Source organism: Anguilla rostrata, chromosome 11 (genome assembly GCF_018555375.3).
Source record: "Anguilla rostrata isolate EN2019 chromosome 11, ASM1855537v3, whole genome shotgun sequence".
Lineage (NCBI taxonomy): Eukaryota > Metazoa > Chordata > Actinopteri > Anguilliformes > Anguillidae > Anguilla > Anguilla rostrata.
The window spans coordinates 36,238,672-36,255,784 of NC_057943.1; the positions used below are offsets into that span (position 1 = coordinate 36,238,672).

A 17,113-nucleotide genomic window follows, 5' to 3' on the forward strand; every position below is an offset into this window, starting at 1 on the left:
TCTCTCTTTGACATTTTTGCCATGTGCCTTTTTATTTCATTTTTATTTCTTTTTCCATTTTTTTAAATTTCTTTTTCGCACAAGACATTAGGTACTGTTCACATACTAGTGTTGGAATAATTGACCACAAGCCAGCTACTTGTCAGTCCGAATAATAAGTTACGACAGTTTAAAGAGATACGTCTGTTGTTGATGTTTTCTGCATTATCCTTCAAAAGAGCAAAAATAAAATCATACTAAAATACAAAAACAAATATTTAAAAAAAAAATCAAATAAATAAATGTGATCAGGGAAAAGATACGTTAGTGAACAAGAAGGACAATCCCAAAACTTTGCTCTGCTCGTTAAATAAAGGCATAACTACTCCAGTCCCACAGCAGGAGCCCCACACAAGTCACTGAAAACATTAAAATTGCACAGTACAGTACAGATCTGCCACTTCAGAATTATTCCACTGACCAACAGAGAACCAAAAACTAGGAGCTTCAATTCAAAGGTGGCCTGGTCCAGGTAGGTGTGTGGTGGTGTGAGTGGGCAGGTGTGGGTGTGTGTATCTGTGCAGGAGGGAAGTGGATAAGGTGAGACAGGTTCCCACTCCGTCTTGTGTGTATCTGGATGAACTCTCACTGTGTCTTTTGCCTGGTCAGGTACAGTAGCTCCACGATACCCAATTAGGGAATCACGGTGGGCTTCCGAGGCTGGGGCTGCCTCTTCCTCAGTGATGACGACAGTTATTCACTGGCAAGATCCCACACTCTACACTCCTTCCTGTCCCGGCCAAAGAGTTCCGCTCTACCGATTGCACAGTTCTGGCGATAGCCACACTCTATGAATATTCATAAGGAGGTGAAATTTGGAATGTATTAGTGTTGCGAATGATTGCGGAAGATTGTAAACACAGCCGCACTGAGTAGACTCGTACGCGAGCTCACAGGCTCCGGACATCATCATGAGCCTTTCAGCTTCCACAATGCAGCGACACAGCGGAGTGAAGCATCTTGTCACTTCGGTACACTGTCTTGAGTGTCCGTTGACTGCTGTCACTATTGGTCTTTGGATGGGTCATGACCCTGAACCCACACCCTTACAGAGCCCCCTATCCTTCAAGAAGAGCGACCTGTGAGATGACACAGTAAATATGTGGAATCTAACGATGTAAACATAATTAGTTCATTTTAGACACACGCAAAAACCAAAGAGCAGAGGTCTTTCGAGCCAACCTTAAAATCCTTTTCCTAAAATAGCTTTTAGCTCACTTCATCTTTCATTACAACTGCCCTGTCCAGTTCTACCCACACATTTCTCAGACTATGCCGAGGCTAATGTTAGACTTTTAGCATAGAGAACGTCTAATCAGAACTCATAATCACGAGTAATAATGAAATCATCTGTACACTTTGCTAGGAAAACCATGAAATGAAAAAAACTAACTACAGATTGCATGTATAATATCGGTCCGACTGCGTTTCAGCTTTACTAAATCAAAATAAGAGATGACAGCAGAGTCCATTCCACTTTTACCCTCCCTTCCACCAAACATTTGAATCAGCACAACAGGAATAAATTAGAGCTTTAAGACACACCACACAGCTGGCAAGAGTGACGAGAAGAGGGGCAGCCAATGCCTGGGCTCCGTTTGGAGGGGAGGGGCTGAGGGACAAGTGCCTGGCCAATCAAACTGCACGTGACAGAGCACTTCCTGTCTTTCTGACCATTCAAATTACAACTCCCAGACAATATCTGGTCAACATACTAAAATTTACAGAGCCCATCTTGTCTTTCTGACCAATCAAACAGCACCTCATAGTCCAGTCTTTAACCAATAAACAAACTGAATCTTGACAGACACTTCTTGTCTCCGGTGCAGGAGGAGGGAGAGGTGTTGAGTAAGGATGTTGGCAGGACTTAGGATTCAGAGACCTGGGCTGTGTCTGAGTCAACACACTTGCCTACTATTGAGTATACAATAGTGTATACTCAATAGTAGGCAAGTGCGCTAATTCGTACATACCGCCCAGGGCTGGATCGGAGGAGACACGCCCACATTCAGGAAGCAGGATTCCACTGAACTATATTGCACAGGAACCATCTGTAGCTCAAGATTACTTGAATTTTGACGCATAGTTTTTTTTTTTTTGTTTTTTTTTCCAGAGCGAAAGGATTTCCATCCAAGCTTTACCTGAAGGGGCGCCTTGCGCAGGGGCAATTAAAAACAGGGGAAGTGAAGAGGAATCTAAGGCCTGGACTCGCTCAGTGACCAGCGAATGGCAAGCCTTCAAAAATTGGCACCTTATTTTTTTGGGTCAAAGGCCTCATTGCAGTGTTAACTGGGGTGTAATTATTTGGTTCACCCTCCTACAGAACAGGCACCACATTTCGGCTAAATGCCACTGTCGTCACCTTCCAGAAACCACTCTCCAAAGGACAACGTACAATTTTACCATCCTTCAATTCCTGATCAGCAGTTAACTGTACCCTATCTCTCACTGTTCTACATATAAAACATGAGAAACCAAACAGTAAGTTTTTAGTAACCGGTGGCTGGTCAGTCTGACACAGGTGTAACACAGGACTCGAACCCGACGCCACGCTTATTCACCAGCTGAGACCTCAGTCTGCATTCTTTACAAAGATGAAAAACCCGATGAAAGACTTTTTTCCAACTTCCTCTTAAAGCACATGATCACCACATGACCTCGTCGCACCATAAACTCCTCCCTTTTCTCCCCTTGAACTCCCTTCCTTCCACGGACAAAATCACTCCTCCCCTTGAAACCAACAGCCCGCCACCCTCACGCCTATCCCTCTCTCAACAATCTCTCCCTCCTCTTTCACCCTCTTCCTCTTTTTCACCCTCTCCTCTCTTTCACCGTCCCCTTTAAAGTGTCCGTTCAGAGTCTCAAAGCTACTTTCCGTTCTCCTCCAGGTAACTTCATAAGCCTGGCGAGTGAAGGACATGATCTCATCTGCACCCTCACATCCTGCTGCAGTACGAATACGCTACTTCCTGAAATTATAGCACAAAAGCGAAACACTCAAACTCACTCAAACAGAAGAAGCAGAGGGTTGTGGGAGAAGAGTTAGCTTGTGGGTGCTGAGGGGGAGGGGGAGGGGAAAGGGGGGTGAGGGAGAGGCCAGGGTGCAGTCTCGTAATCTATTTATATTTTAACTTTTTTTTACACCGTGTCCACTGGCCTAGAGTTTTGTTTTTAGAAAGGAAGCAGGGCACATGTTCAAATAACAGGGAGAAGAAGACGAGAGAGGGAGACAGAGAGAGAGAGCGGGAGAGAGTGGGAGATAGAGAGAGAGGGAGAGAAAATCAGCAGGGTTGACATATACATGATCAACAGAAGCCGTGCTAAGAGAACACAGTGACGGGAGGATGATCCTGGCTTCTGATTGGCCCTCCATTTAGCCCCTCCCACTGCAGTACACTGTCATAGTACGCCTGTGACACTGAGTGTGTGCGATAGGCATGCTCATTAATGAGACTGTGCGCGTTTCCAACTCTAACACAGTTCTGACTTCTGCTGAATTAAACCTCTCACTTTCCTCATATAGCTGCTAACGTGGGTCACAGAGGGAATGTTGGTAGTTTCCTTGGTTGAACAGTTGCCTTAATATTTCTTTAACAGTTAATACATACTGAACTGAAATGAAGTACAGTTGGTGATTCAGAATTCAGGAGTGTGTGGTGTGTTTGTACGTGTGTGTGTGTGCGCACGTGCGTGTGTGTGTCTGTGTATGAGTGTGTGTAGGTCAGACTGTTTGTGCAGATTGCAATGCAAAGCTTCAAAGACACCGACAGAAAGCACTGAGCAGCAAAACAAAGATAGAACCACATGGAGATCAACGCAAACTGTTCCTGCACAAGTGTTGAAAATGTCACGACAGTACGTGCTCTTTGCGATAGTAGCGGGCAGAAATAACGTTTAGATTATGCTTTTAATAATGGAATGAAAAACCCTTCGGAAGTGTCAACCCTGCTTAGGCTGCTGGGTAATGAAGAGAGAGAGTGTGTGTGTGTGTGTGCGTGCGTGTGTGCGTGCGCACATGCGTGTTTGTGTTTGCGTGCACGCGTATGTGTACGTACATGTGTGTGAGCCTGTGTGAATGTGTGAGCGTTTGTGTGGGATGTGGGTAAGCATGGGCGTGTGGTGTGTGTGTGTGTGTGTGCATGTGTGTGTGGGGAGTTGGAGGGAGGGGGAGATGTTGGGCAAGCATGATAATGTTTGCGGTAATATCAGCTTGTGACCAAATCCACGCCCTCTCTCCGTACATCCTGAACTCCGCCCCTCTCCCGATCCCGGTCGTGCCTGTCCCGCCCTTTCCCAGCAGCCCCGCCCCCTCTCTCAGAAGCCCCGCCCGCCTCACTGCTCCTCCTCTCCGAACACGTCGTTTTGTTTGCGCTTCATGTTCTCGAAGTCGAAGTCGCTGCCCGTCATGCGCTTGTAGATGTCCTTGATGTCGTTGCAGGTGGTCTCGAAGTGGGTGGTGGCATCGTACGCCCGGGAGGCGAAGATCTGCGCATCACAGACGGCCAACACCACGCGCGTCAATCAAAGCCCTTCACTACGTTTTACACAATTAACCTCACACCTTTCACTGTCTGTCTGAGAGATTGTGTGTGTGTGTGTGAGAGAGTGTGTGTCTGTGTCTATGTGTGTGCGTGTGAGTATGTGTGTCTGTGTGTGTGTGAGAATGTGTGTGTGTGTGTGTGTGAGAGTATGTGTGTCTGTGTGTGAAAATGTGTGTGTCTGTGTGTGTGCGTGCGTGTGCGTGTGTGGGTGAGTGTGAGAGTCAGTGTGAGCAAGTATCTCTGTGTTTGAGAGAGTGTGTGTGTGAGAGAAAGTGAGTGTGTGCATGTGTCTGTGTGCAGTATGTGTGTGTGTGTGTGTGTGTGTTTGTGCGTATGTGTGTGTGTGTTTGTGCGTATGTGTGTGTGTGTTTGTGCGTATGTGTGTGTGCGTGTGCGCGTTACCTGGCTCTCTGTGCCATCATCAGTGGGCTCAAAAAGGTCACTGATGGCCACAAACCTGTAGAGGGAGACAGTTACGTCAGGTCACACTATTACAGCTCATCACCAGGGGGCAGGCCTGCACTGCCCCGAAAAGGAATTTTCTGCCAGGAGCATGGGACCATCAGCACACAGGCAGACAGACAGACAGACAGACCGACAGGCAGGCAGGCAGACAGACAGACAGACAGATAGGCAGGCAGGCGGACGAACGGGCAGACAGACAGGCAGGCAGACAGGCAGACAGGCAGGCAAGCCGACAGACAGACAGACAGGCAGACAGGCAGGCAGACAGACAGACAGACAGGCAGACAGACAAGCAGGCAGGCAGGCAGACAGGCAGACGGACGGACGGACGGACGGATGAACAGACAGGCAGAAAGGGGGGGGGGACGACTTTGGCGAGGGCAGCAGCCAGCGCGGGCGATCGGCCTCGGCGCGGCCCACGTGGTGCTGACGAGGCGAGACTTGGCCGCCAGTGTGCGCGTACGAGACAGCACAGTAGAATCAGGCGAGGCGAGACCCGTAGCTGCGGACGGACGGACGGATGAACAGACAGGCAGACATGGGGGGGGGGGGGGGACTGACTTCTGGTCGATGGGCTCCAGCAGCTCCAGCGCGGGCTCGATCTCGGCCTCGGGCTCGGCGGTCTCCACCGTGGTGCTGACGATGGCGATGTACTTCCCCTGCGCCGCCACGTTGTGCGCGTACGAGATCATGCACACGTAGATATCTGCGCGAGAGGGCGGAGCCTCGTCAGCTCGGCCAAACAACCCGCCAATCGGGCTCGACCTCGGAGGAGAGCACACGTACGATGTACGCGATATACGTGAGCATGATCAGGCATTCCAAAAATAAATAAACAGCCATAAGCATTGGATAACGAAAAGTGAGGGCCAGGACAGTGATTTAGACAGCTATATAGTGATATAGACAGTCATATAGAGATATAGACAGCAGTATAGTGATTTAGACAGTAGGGGTGTGCAGAGACGTCATTATCTGTATCTGTATCTGTTCAACCAACAAAATTATCTGTCTGTGTATCTGTATTCGGACAGAAGACTGGACGTGGGTGTGGTTTATACGAAAGTCCCATTAAATCGGGCAAACATTGTATTTTCTAACCTAATATTCATTGGCAATGCAATTGTTGTGCCTTCAAAGCATCAAATTGATTTAATATTGGCATATAAATAATTATGAAATATATTTCCACATCCTCATGCTGTACTTTTCATCTCTCTCTTTATTTTTAACTAAACAAAGTTTTATGAACTGTCTGAACCTATGGTCATTCTAGCAGTACGCTCCAGGAAACAAGCTTTTTAACGATATATGATTCAACCAGGTCAGTTTTAAAACCGCAGAGGCATTTAATCATAAAAGATACTATCATAAGCTCATTTTATGAAAAAAAACAGGACTGGAATTTTTAAAAAACTGGACTGGATTTTTAAAAAACCTGGACTGGAATTATAAAAAAAACTGGACTGGATTTTTATTTTTAAAAAACCAGGACTGGAATTTTAAAAAAACTGGACTGGATTTTAAAAAAACCTGGACTGGAATTTAAAAAAAACTGGACTGGATTTTTTTTAAAAACAAGGACTGGAATTTTTAAAAAACTGGACTGGATTTTTTTTAAAAACCAGGACTGGAATTTTAAAAAAAAACTGGACTGGAAGAAAAAAAAAACCAGGACTGGAATTTAAAAAAAAACTGGACTGGATTAAAAAAAAACCTGGACTGGAATTTTTTAAAAAAACTGGACTGGATTTTTTTTTTAAAAACCTGGACTGGAATTAAAAAAAAAACTGGACTGGATTTTTTTTTAAAAAAAACCTGGACTGGAATTAAAAAAAAAAACTGGACTGGAAGAAGAAAAAAAAACCAGGACTGGAATTTAAAAAAAACTGGACTGGATTTTTTTTTTAAAACCAGGACTGGAATTTAAAAAAAAAACTGGACTGGAAGGAAAAAAAAACCTGGACTGGAATTTAAAAAAAACTGGACTGGATGAAAAAAAACCTGGACTGGATGAAAAAAATATGGAGCCCCCTAAGGCTCATTGTGGGGATCTTTTTTTTTTTTAGCTACTTTTGTGTTCCCTCGCAATGCTTTTTCATTACCTTGCAACGTTTGACATTCACAACAGTTACACGCAGGCTACCTTTCCGTGCAACTCTGGTAATTCATCTTGCCCTGGCTCTACATTTTGGATGGTGCAGTGGCATGCGCCCTTTTGTAATCTCTAATGTTGATAAAAACGGAATGTCATCGCTTGCAGTGATTTGTTAACGTCTTTTTTGTTAACGAGGTTATGTAAGAAATAAACACGACGGGCTGTCCCGTTATTGGAAATGAATACTCGATTCTGATTGGTCCAAGGGTGGGCATTATTTCTCAGTAAAGGGACACCTCGGCCTTTTAACAGTTCTAAAATCAATGCGCTACAAAATCCAGCATTCTAAAGCAGTTTAAACAGCAACATTATTCTTTCGCTATTGAACTGTTGTTACATCCCCTCCCCTTTTCAATATCCAATATCACTATTGATGGCAACGTTGAATCACATTTCTAGTTAATGGTGCTAGCTTTATTTACGCATCCCACACATCGGAATCATCCCTTATTTTGACAATAGAATAGGCATTGATTTAACTCATGGCTACGGGACGCATTTTCATCCGTATTTTTGAGAACGATTGCATTTATAGTAATCACTGTTTTGAAGACAATTCAATACTCAGCTAGCTAGCTAGCTAGCCGGGACAGCAAGCATGCCTTGAGACCTTTCTGACCTAAAACCAAAAATTTTAATATAGGATAGGTAACAAGTGAGGCTGAAGCTGTTGTAGCGAAACAATGATCTATCAGGAAGCTGCTCAGGCAGTTCAAAGCTCAATGAAACTTTATTGAGAAACAAAATAGGAAGTAAGACAATCCTCAGATTCAGACTTCGCCATAGCAAACAGCAGAGAAGCCCCCCTGTAGCCTACAGCACCACAGGTTCGCTCAGGGTAACACATAGCTATTTATATTTATTCCAACACCTAGTTTTTTTAAACTAAACTAAAAGCAACAAACACAATTCAGCTAGCACAAGAACACATATTTACACACGATAAATTCACTTTTTACACGTATTTACAATTTACAGTCCCACACAAACTATTTACAAAAGTCAGCGCGCCGTGCATTCTGGGAGCTGCCGGTGCAGCCTGCCAGAACAGCCCCCGGACGTCACACTATCATAAAGCTAGCTGGCATTCAAAACCTGTTTCAGAGGGTTTTCCAATAACGGGACAGCCGGTTGTGGTTTATTCTTTACGTGTACGACAGGGGTGGTGATGTGCTTAACCATGCCGCAAAGCACATTATTTTACAATAACGGGACAGCCCGGAGAGGTTTATTCCACTTATACGGGTTACCAACAATGATTATAGCTATATGGTTACTTTTATATGTATTGATTTTTATAGATTCAATCAGCTGAAAGTGAAATATTCTCCTGTGGGCATTTGGGCATATTATTTTACCGTTGTCAAGCAAAACTCAGTTGGTAGTTCTATTTGGACCGTTGTTATGCAAAAACTCTGGTTGGTAGTTCTATTTGCACCGTTGTTAAGCAAAAACCTCTGATAGTTAATTCTATGAAAACAATGATTCTATCAAGAAAAAATAGTTCCTTCTTGTTTTACACCATACAATTAGTTTATACCATGTACCATTCATTTTTTGTCATTACATTATTTAATAAAACTGCATGAAACCATAAGTCAATCAAATTCATCTCCCTAGCACTGTCTTGCTTTTTAAATGGTGTGGTCACGCAGTGTAGATATAACGTCTTACTAAGACCCTCTGAAACGGGTTTTGAATGCCAGCTTGCTTTATGATAGGTTCACCGTCACGAGGCAGCTGCTGAAGTTCCAGATACTCCCTCTCTGCCAGTGTAACATTAGATAGAGGCTATGAGAACTCGACATGGAGCTGACTTTTTTCCCCCAAATCCGAATAATAAGGAGCAACTTCAGCTTTCACTGATCCCAGGCTACATTAATACTGCCTGCTGCTGACTAATCCCTACCTCAGTACAGCTCTCGCTGAATCCAGGCTACATTAGTACTGCCTGCTGCTGACTAATCCCTACCTCAGTACAGCTCTCACTGATCCCAGGCTAAATTAGTACTGCCCGCTGCTGACTAATCCCTACCTCAGTACAGCTCTCACTTATCCCAGGCTACATTAGTACTGCCCTCTGGTGACTAATCCCTACCTCAGTACAACTCTCACTTATCCCAGGCTACATTAGTACTGCCCTCTGGTGACTAATCCCTACCTCGGTACAGCTCTCACTTATCCCAGGCTACATTAGTACTGCCCTCTGGTGACTAATCCCTACCTCAGTACAACTCTCACTTATCCCAGGCTACATTAGTACTGCCCTCTGGTGACTAATCCCTACCTCGGTACAGCTCTCACTGATCCCAGGCTACATTAGTACTGCCCTCTGGTGACTAATCCCTACCTCAGTACCCAAAACTGACTACGCAGGCCTACATTCGTGACTGCTTCTGGTGGACTATGATCTCAGGAGTACTGTATCCTTGGTGTTCTACTGTGGCATGACTGAAGCAGAGACGCACTGACTCGCGCTTGACCGGTTCTGGATGTGAGCTCGGGTGCATCATGGTGCTTACAGCGAGATCACGATGACACGTGATGCATGGCCCGACCTTCCGACCACGGTTGGAGAACTGTCCAATGAGCGCACAGCGAAACCTAGAGGACAACTGTGAGTGAGATGGCCTTAACAAGAACCTTAACGACCACATTAACGAGAACCTTCATGAGCACATAAATGAAAACCTTAGGGAGCACATTAATGAGAACCTTAACGAGCACCTTAACGAGCACGTTAACGAGAACCTTAACGAGCACATTAACGAGAACCTTAACGAGCACGTTAACGAGAACCTTAACGAGCACATTAACGAGAACCTTAACAAGCACATTAATGAGAACCATAACGAGAACCTTAACAAGCACATTAATGAGAACCATAACTAGAACCTTAACAAGCACATTAACTAGAGCCTTTACCAGTACATTAACGAGAAACTTAAAAAGTGTTGTAAAGAGAACTCACAACAAACACTGTAACAAACGCAAGTAACAGGGAAACAGAAAGAGAGCGCTTCCCCTGATTTGTGTGTTTTTACCTCCCCCTCAGATTTCACTCCGACCACATGACCATCCTCCATCACAATCTCCTCCACGGGCTTGTTCAGCATGTAAGTCCCTCCGTATATAGCACTTAACCTGAGAGAGAGGGAGGAAAATAGAAACACAAAATGTATTCAGAATTGTTCAGCTTGGTACAATGTAAAAAGGCAGATGCATGCATTCAAACAAAACAGATATACAAAGCTAGAGTGAGGCTAGCAACATCAGCATGCTCTACAGCGCCACCCTGAGGCTGTGTGTATGAGCGTGAGCGTGCGGACCTGGCAAACCCCTGGGGGAGCTCTCCCAGGCCGTACAGGGGGTACAGGTACGGACTCTTCCCATAGCGAGCCAGGGACTCGCTGTACAGCTTAATCCGGTTAATCGTCTCCAAGCACGGCTGGTCCAGGTAACTGAGCAGAGGGAAAAGGCAGAAACAAGGCATTACACTTAACTTCTGTTAAAGATATTATGTTTAACTTTTATATTTAACTTTAGCTAAAGATGTTATATTTAACTTTTGTTGTTGTTCTTATTCTCATCATTCACTCCAATGTAATATCGAAACATTTCCCTCCTACTGGTATAGTGCTGCTGTTTCCTGCTTTAGAAACACTTCTGCATAAACGGCAGGCAAACAAATCGAAACAGCAAGAGAAAAAGTGGGGGGAAGGAGAGAGAGACAGACAAAAAGGGGAAAAGAGAGATGGAGAGAAAAAGAGGGAAGCTTTGCTTCAATGCAGAAAATGTGAATAAATGCCTCTTTGATTCAAAGTGCAAAAAGGGGAATATGTGAACATGTCTTTGTTTTGATTTCATCCAGATGCAAAATAACACATTTTCTGAAATCATTACTGTTTCTCATTAAGAGGTAACACTGAACAAAAAAAAAACATTAAAGACAAAGTGGAAATGGCATGGGGGGTGAAAGACACAACTGGATCTTTTTTAAATCTAGATTTAATTTTGTGTTTATTCGTCCTACAATAATGTAAACGTTTTTAGATCAGGTATTTAAGCTTGGGTCTTCCTCAGGTCAATGATCTGAGGAACAGAAGAACTATGCCTGCACTTACTCATCTGTCCTGTAGAGGGCCAGGGCATGACCGGTGAAGTCGATGACATCCTGGCCCAGGTCAAACTTCTTGTACACATCCCTCATGGTGGTGAGTTTGGGGTCCACGCCCTCAAACGTCTTCGGGTCGTTCTCGTCAAAGTTGGCCACAAACACCAGGAACTTCCTGAATCTCCTCTTCTCAAACATCCCCATGAGATCTAAAATGGCAGTGCAGGAATCAGGGGAACGACTCTTCGCCACCATTTTGAGGGTTTTCTCCCCACTGGGAGTTTTTACCTCACGTTCTTGCTACTTGAAAGGTTCAGGCGCCTGGTGTTTGCTCTTTATTCTCTGTCTTCTTGCCTTGCTAATCTCTAAAGTGTCTTTGTGACAGTTCTCCGTACAGAAGCTACTATACAAAAAAAACCCCAAATTGAATTGAAAGTAACATAAACATGAACTCCTTTCTCCAACAGTGATAAAATAAACAACCGCTGGAAGCAGGAGCTCCCAGTGCGTGGTCACTGTAACTGACTCTTGGAATTGTCTCAGTTTATTTGAAGGCGTGGTGGTAAATGTGGATAGGCCTGTTTGGTTGAAACAACAGCAACACAGCTCTCCTCTACGGCTCCACCCACATGCAATGACCACAGGCAAACAGGACCAGAGTGCACCGCCCGGGGCATGACAGTTTAGTAACTCTATCGCAGTCGTCATCTTGTCTGCTCGGGGCACTCTTTCTGAAGAGGGCCCCTCTCTCTTTCTGGCCCTCCATTTTTACCCCTGCACATAAAACACAGCCTTACTGGTCTCCTGACAGGCAGAGAAACGTAACGGAGGTATGGCACAACCTACATCCTTTCAGTACACTCTTCAGAAGCTTGTACGGCACTTGTGAGACGCTCCCTTACTTGAGGCAAGCGCTTCGGTCTCCGTGGAGGGGACTTTGTAAATCTTCCCTCCCTTGTACACAAAGCTGCCCTCCACCACCTTGAAGTCCAGGTACCGGGTCACCTCTGTGTACAGCAGCATCTTCACCAGCTGGCCTGGAGAACACACATGATACGCTCCTCATTACAACCACACCCACACAGAATCAGCTATCACCAACCACACCCACACAGAATCAGCTATCACCAACCACACCCACACAGAATCAGCTATCACCAACCACACCCACACAGAATCAGCTATCACCAACCAGATCCACACAGAATCAGCTATCACCAACCACACCCACACATTATCAGCTATCACCAACCACACCCACACAGAATCAGCTATCACCAACCACACCCACACAGAATCAGCTATCACCAACCACACCCACACAGAATCAGCTATCACCAACCACACCCACACAGAATCAGCTATCACCAACCACACCCACACAGAATCAGCTATCACCAACCACACCCACACAGAATCAGCTATCACCAACCAGATCCACACAGAATCAGCTATCACCAACCACACCCACACAGAACCAGCATCACCAAGAGGTGTACATACATGTAAACACACACAAATACATATATGAAAACACACAAATACAATGTGTGTCACAAATTGGACACACAAGCTCCCACATGGATACATACATACATGCACACACACACAAGCACACACACACAACAATGGGAAACAATGAGAGACAGAGAGTGCTAACCGTTGGCCATGAGAAATTTGGGAATGAGGTCGACATTCCAGTCCCTCCCTCGGCCCATGGATTCTGGGGGGGTGTCAGGAAGGCCAAAGCGCTTGTAGAGCTGAGACAGGAAACACAACAGGAGGTCATGTGACACAGGACCTCACATGACAACCGTCCGAACACGGCCGCCTCAGCGGAACAATAGCACAGAGTGAAGAAGAGTGACAAAGAGAAAGCAGAGAGCAGCTGGAAGAGCCAAAAGGAGGAGAAAGAGAAAGAGAGGAGTGCAGGAAGGAACATCATTTCAGAGAGAGAGAGAGAGAGCTACAGGTTGGAAAGCCAATGAACTGACCTTCACGTCACCAAACATCCTGAGCCAGCTTTACACAATCAACAAACTCTGGTGAGTTACACCAGGATCTGACATTAGCAGATGATTACTGAATTACATCTCATGATGACGCATTACTGTACCGCATTTTACAATCACATAATTTCCTCCTAAAAAAGGGTTTTAAATGAAATACAACAACCTCTTTGTCATAATAAAAAAAGCTTCAGATATAACTCTTGCCAAATGAAAAAGAATTGAATAGAGTTTATGTTTACCAGGAGGAACTTCTAGATATTGAGTATTGCACAAAACATCATTGACTGTATGAATCAGTGACTTTAGGACACCATGAAGTCAAAAGAAGTTGATTGCTGATAGGTGATTTTATGGTGGAAAAAAATTTAAAGGGGATTTCAGAGGATTTAACCCTTGTGATGTCTTCATATTATGCATGCACCCTATGTCCACATGGTCAAAAATGACCCATCCTGTGTCATTATGAGATTTGCGTCCTCTGCCTCCTTACCTCCTCCAGTGGAGTGATAGAGGAACTTTCACCACCGTAATACGGGTTCCGGTCCATGTGAAGCACTTTTTTCCCGTTGACAGACATGATCCCGGACAGAATGCATTCCTACAGACACACAGACAGTCCAACTCACGGAAGGCACAGTTACATTTACACTTTAAACACTGCGCAGCAAATGAAACCTTCTCGATGTAATGCCCATAAATTAGTTCAGGTTATTATACAGTACAAAGTCATTATACAAATAAATACATGCGCGCATATTCTTATGATGCAAAGACGACCACATGCTGCGCGTGTACCAATGTTAGTTTATTCACGCAGAGAAGAAAGATGAAATACAGACACATAATGGCAGGAGCCGGAGTGAATGTTAATCTCCATAGAACATAATCAACGTCAGCATCAATGTCTTCCGCACTTACTCGTTACACCTGCACTAGAAAAGGTGTTAAATACGCGTGGCTTCATTAGCACTGTACCCGGCTTTCCGTGTTAACACCCTCTGCAGTTCCGCTTGCTTAACACGTTCAAATGGTATAGCGTGTGCACCTGGGAGTTTACAATCAGCGAAATTTACAATCAGACATTCTCATCGTTTAGTTTTATTGGAAATAAATACTAACTTGCCGTCGCAAAGGAAGACATAAAATGAAAAACACATCATTGCATCCCGAATAGTGTTATTCAGCAATGTTACACTGTTACCGTTTATATGTACAGTGACCGGGGAATTACAGAACTGAAACTCCCTCGATTGCAATTTAAGTGTCAGCCGTCGCTTTTGGGCAATAACACGCATTGCATTTCGTCCAACAATATGTTCCTTTTTTTTACACATCACTGATTTCCCCCCTCCCTCCGCACTGTTCTCCTTTATCCCGTCTGCGCAGAATCATTCATCCTCGCAGCCTCTACCACTGCTCCGAAGTGCAGGGCACGCTGGGATATCCCGGTCTTCCAAAACCCCACCCAATGCACACACGGTTTGCAGCAGCTAGTAAAAATGGCACGCGCTATTATGCACCGACTCGCAGTGACCGGTACTCGGGAACACATAGAGAAACGAATAGATTCAAGCCGTTATTTCAATATGTGTGGCAAATACAGAAAAAAATACAAATATATAATTTCTTCTCTACTTACTTATATGTACTTCGGAAGAAAGACATGTTCGCTAAAATCGTAGAATCAATGAAACTGATATTAAATCGGATTCTCGTAGTTACATTATATGATACTCAACGATTGCTGTCCAATATGGTCTTGATTTTACAATATTAAGAGGCCTCAGGACGTCTGTGACGTCACATGGATGCTGTATTGTAGTGTTATGTAACACTAGCATTGTGTGATGTGTTGTGTAAATGTGTGTATGCTGGTCTTACTAATTAGTTGTGATATTATTATTATTATTAGTAGTAGTATTAATAGTAGTAGTAGTAGTAGTATTAGGCTATTGTTATGATCATTTTGCTATTATTGTTTTAGATGATAACAGCAGTCAACAACAAAAACAACAATAATAATAATAATCTGTAAATAATAACAGTCTGCGAATTACGTCGCCTACGTATTTGACATGCTGAAATAATTTGCTTTAGGCTACTATTTTGACGCGACTGAAACCCTGGTAAATTACCTGTAGCCTACATCAGGAAAATTTCGTATGTAACCATCGGTTAACGCCAGTGTAATCTTAATAGCCTATACTGATCTGCACATGATTATATGATTTTGGCTCGTAGACATGGGAATATCGTGAAAAAGAGTGATATTCTACAGAGAATCTCTGTGCCTTTTTCTGCCTCAAGACAGACGCACAACAGGGCGTGTTAACTGGAGACCCTCGGCGGAACATTATACAGGGGCGACCAGAAACGCTCTCGCGATCAATAATTCAAAACGTTTTTTTTCCTCAACGTCGACCTCGGGCCTGTCTCAACCGAATACGCTGTACCCACTAGGCCTAGGTCCATGACTAGTGCATTTGAATGCCACATATTAACTGAGGGAGCGAGTCATAATCTTTCAAAAGGGACACCTTTGCCACAATGACGCTTAGGATAAATATGCTTCTTGAAATATAATCCACCCTGTGTATACAAATCGATGGCATAAGTACGCATGCGGGCCCTTCTTAAAGGCATTGTTAGCATTTGGTTGGCTAAAGTATCTTGTAGCTTGAATGCTGCATTATCATGCAATGTAGGCTACTATTGCAAATTCCTGTATTGAAAGCGCCAGTGATGCCGGATGACAGTGAAACAGACAACGCGACCCTGTCACCCTGTAATTCTTTCTGGAACCGCCTTTTAAAATGGTCTTTCTTTTCACCTTTTTAGAGACCGACATGGATCCTATAATGATCCGGGGAAACATCCCAAAACATTTGCATTATTGCAGATCCCATCCAGATACTCACTGTGAGTCCGGTGCCTAGTACGATCACATCGTATTCCTCATCCATGTCGTATCACCGCTGCTCCGGTCCTGCAACTGCCTTTTGAAATGCACGCAAATGTACCAGAATAGAAACGAATACGTAAATGCACTAATTTCACCAGATGATCACTTGCGCTTGATTGTGGAAAACGAAATGTCGCTAAATTTTACTTATACAATCGTGTATTCAAAACGATTCCAGGAGTGAGTATTGCACCCGGCGAGAACGACCAAAGATGGCCCTGTCCGTGGAACTCTTCCTCCCATCCCAGATACGTCCGCGTCAGGAAATAGTCCTGCCCCCTCCCTGCCCGTCCAACGTCACCCCACCCCGCCTCCCTGCGATAGAATAATTCAACATTTCCGCTATCCCCGCCCACCCCAAGGCGGTACGTGGACAATCCAAAATTTGTAGTTCCGTGATGCACGTAGCCTACATATTTAGGTTTAATGCTTAACACACCTTACAATTTTGTTATATTATTTTCACAATTGCAATTTTATATTCTACAACCCCACTGCTGGAGACGGTGCAGTCTGTGACCTTGGTGCGGAGGCTGCAGTATTCCTCCGCCGGCTGCGTCGCTCCTCGCCGTGCGGGAATCGATACCTCAGTGATACGGCCATGGTTCGGGTGCCGCGGAGAGACGGACGGTAGCACGATAAAGTGCTATCAGCACGCAAAGACGCATAGGCTCCCCAGACAATATTAATATGCTCGGGCACAAGCGACGAACCAAAAACTCTTAAATCACATCATCAATAATTTATATTTTAATGGTTGAAATGGCTTCATCTGCATCTTGTGAACATATAGACGCCCTCTACAACTGAAAAATATATTTT

At 44.4% G+C, this 17,113-nt stretch overlaps 1 protein-coding gene across 1 annotated transcript; it reads right to left on the reverse strand.

Moving 5' to 3' along the window:
• Positions 1-6: 6 nt before the first annotated feature.
• LOC135235082 (rab GDP dissociation inhibitor alpha-like) lies at positions 7-16,538 on the reverse strand. Its single transcript, XM_064300279.1, has 10 exons — positions 16,248-16,538; positions 13,820-13,927; positions 12,978-13,077; positions 12,220-12,354; positions 11,328-11,526; positions 10,533-10,664; positions 10,129-10,347; positions 5,607-5,831; positions 4,983-5,037; positions 7-4,524 (listed from the first exon to the last, which is right to left on the reverse strand). Exons 1-10 carry the CDS (start codon positions 16,290-16,292, stop codon positions 4,372-4,374), a joined length of 1,371 nt encoding a protein of 456 aa, XP_064156349.1. The 5' UTR covers positions 16,293-16,538; the 3' UTR covers positions 7-4,371.
• Between the last annotated feature and the right edge of the window lie 575 nt (positions 16,539-17,113).

Excerpts from the sequence above, each read along its gene's own strand:
- LOC135235082 (XM_064300279.1), bottom strand. The coding sequence starts at position 16,292 with ATGGATGAGGAATACGATGTGATCGTACTAGGCACCGGACTCACA. Across the intron at positions 13,078-13,819 it reads CTATCACTCCACTGGAGGAG|CTCTACAAGCGCTTTGGCCT; the intron begins GTAAGGAGGCAG and ends TTCCTGTCTCAG. Across the intron at positions 4,525-4,982 it reads ATGATGGCACAGAGAGCCAG|ATCTTCGCCTCCCGGGCGTA; the intron begins GTAACGCGCACA and ends TGTGATGCGCAG.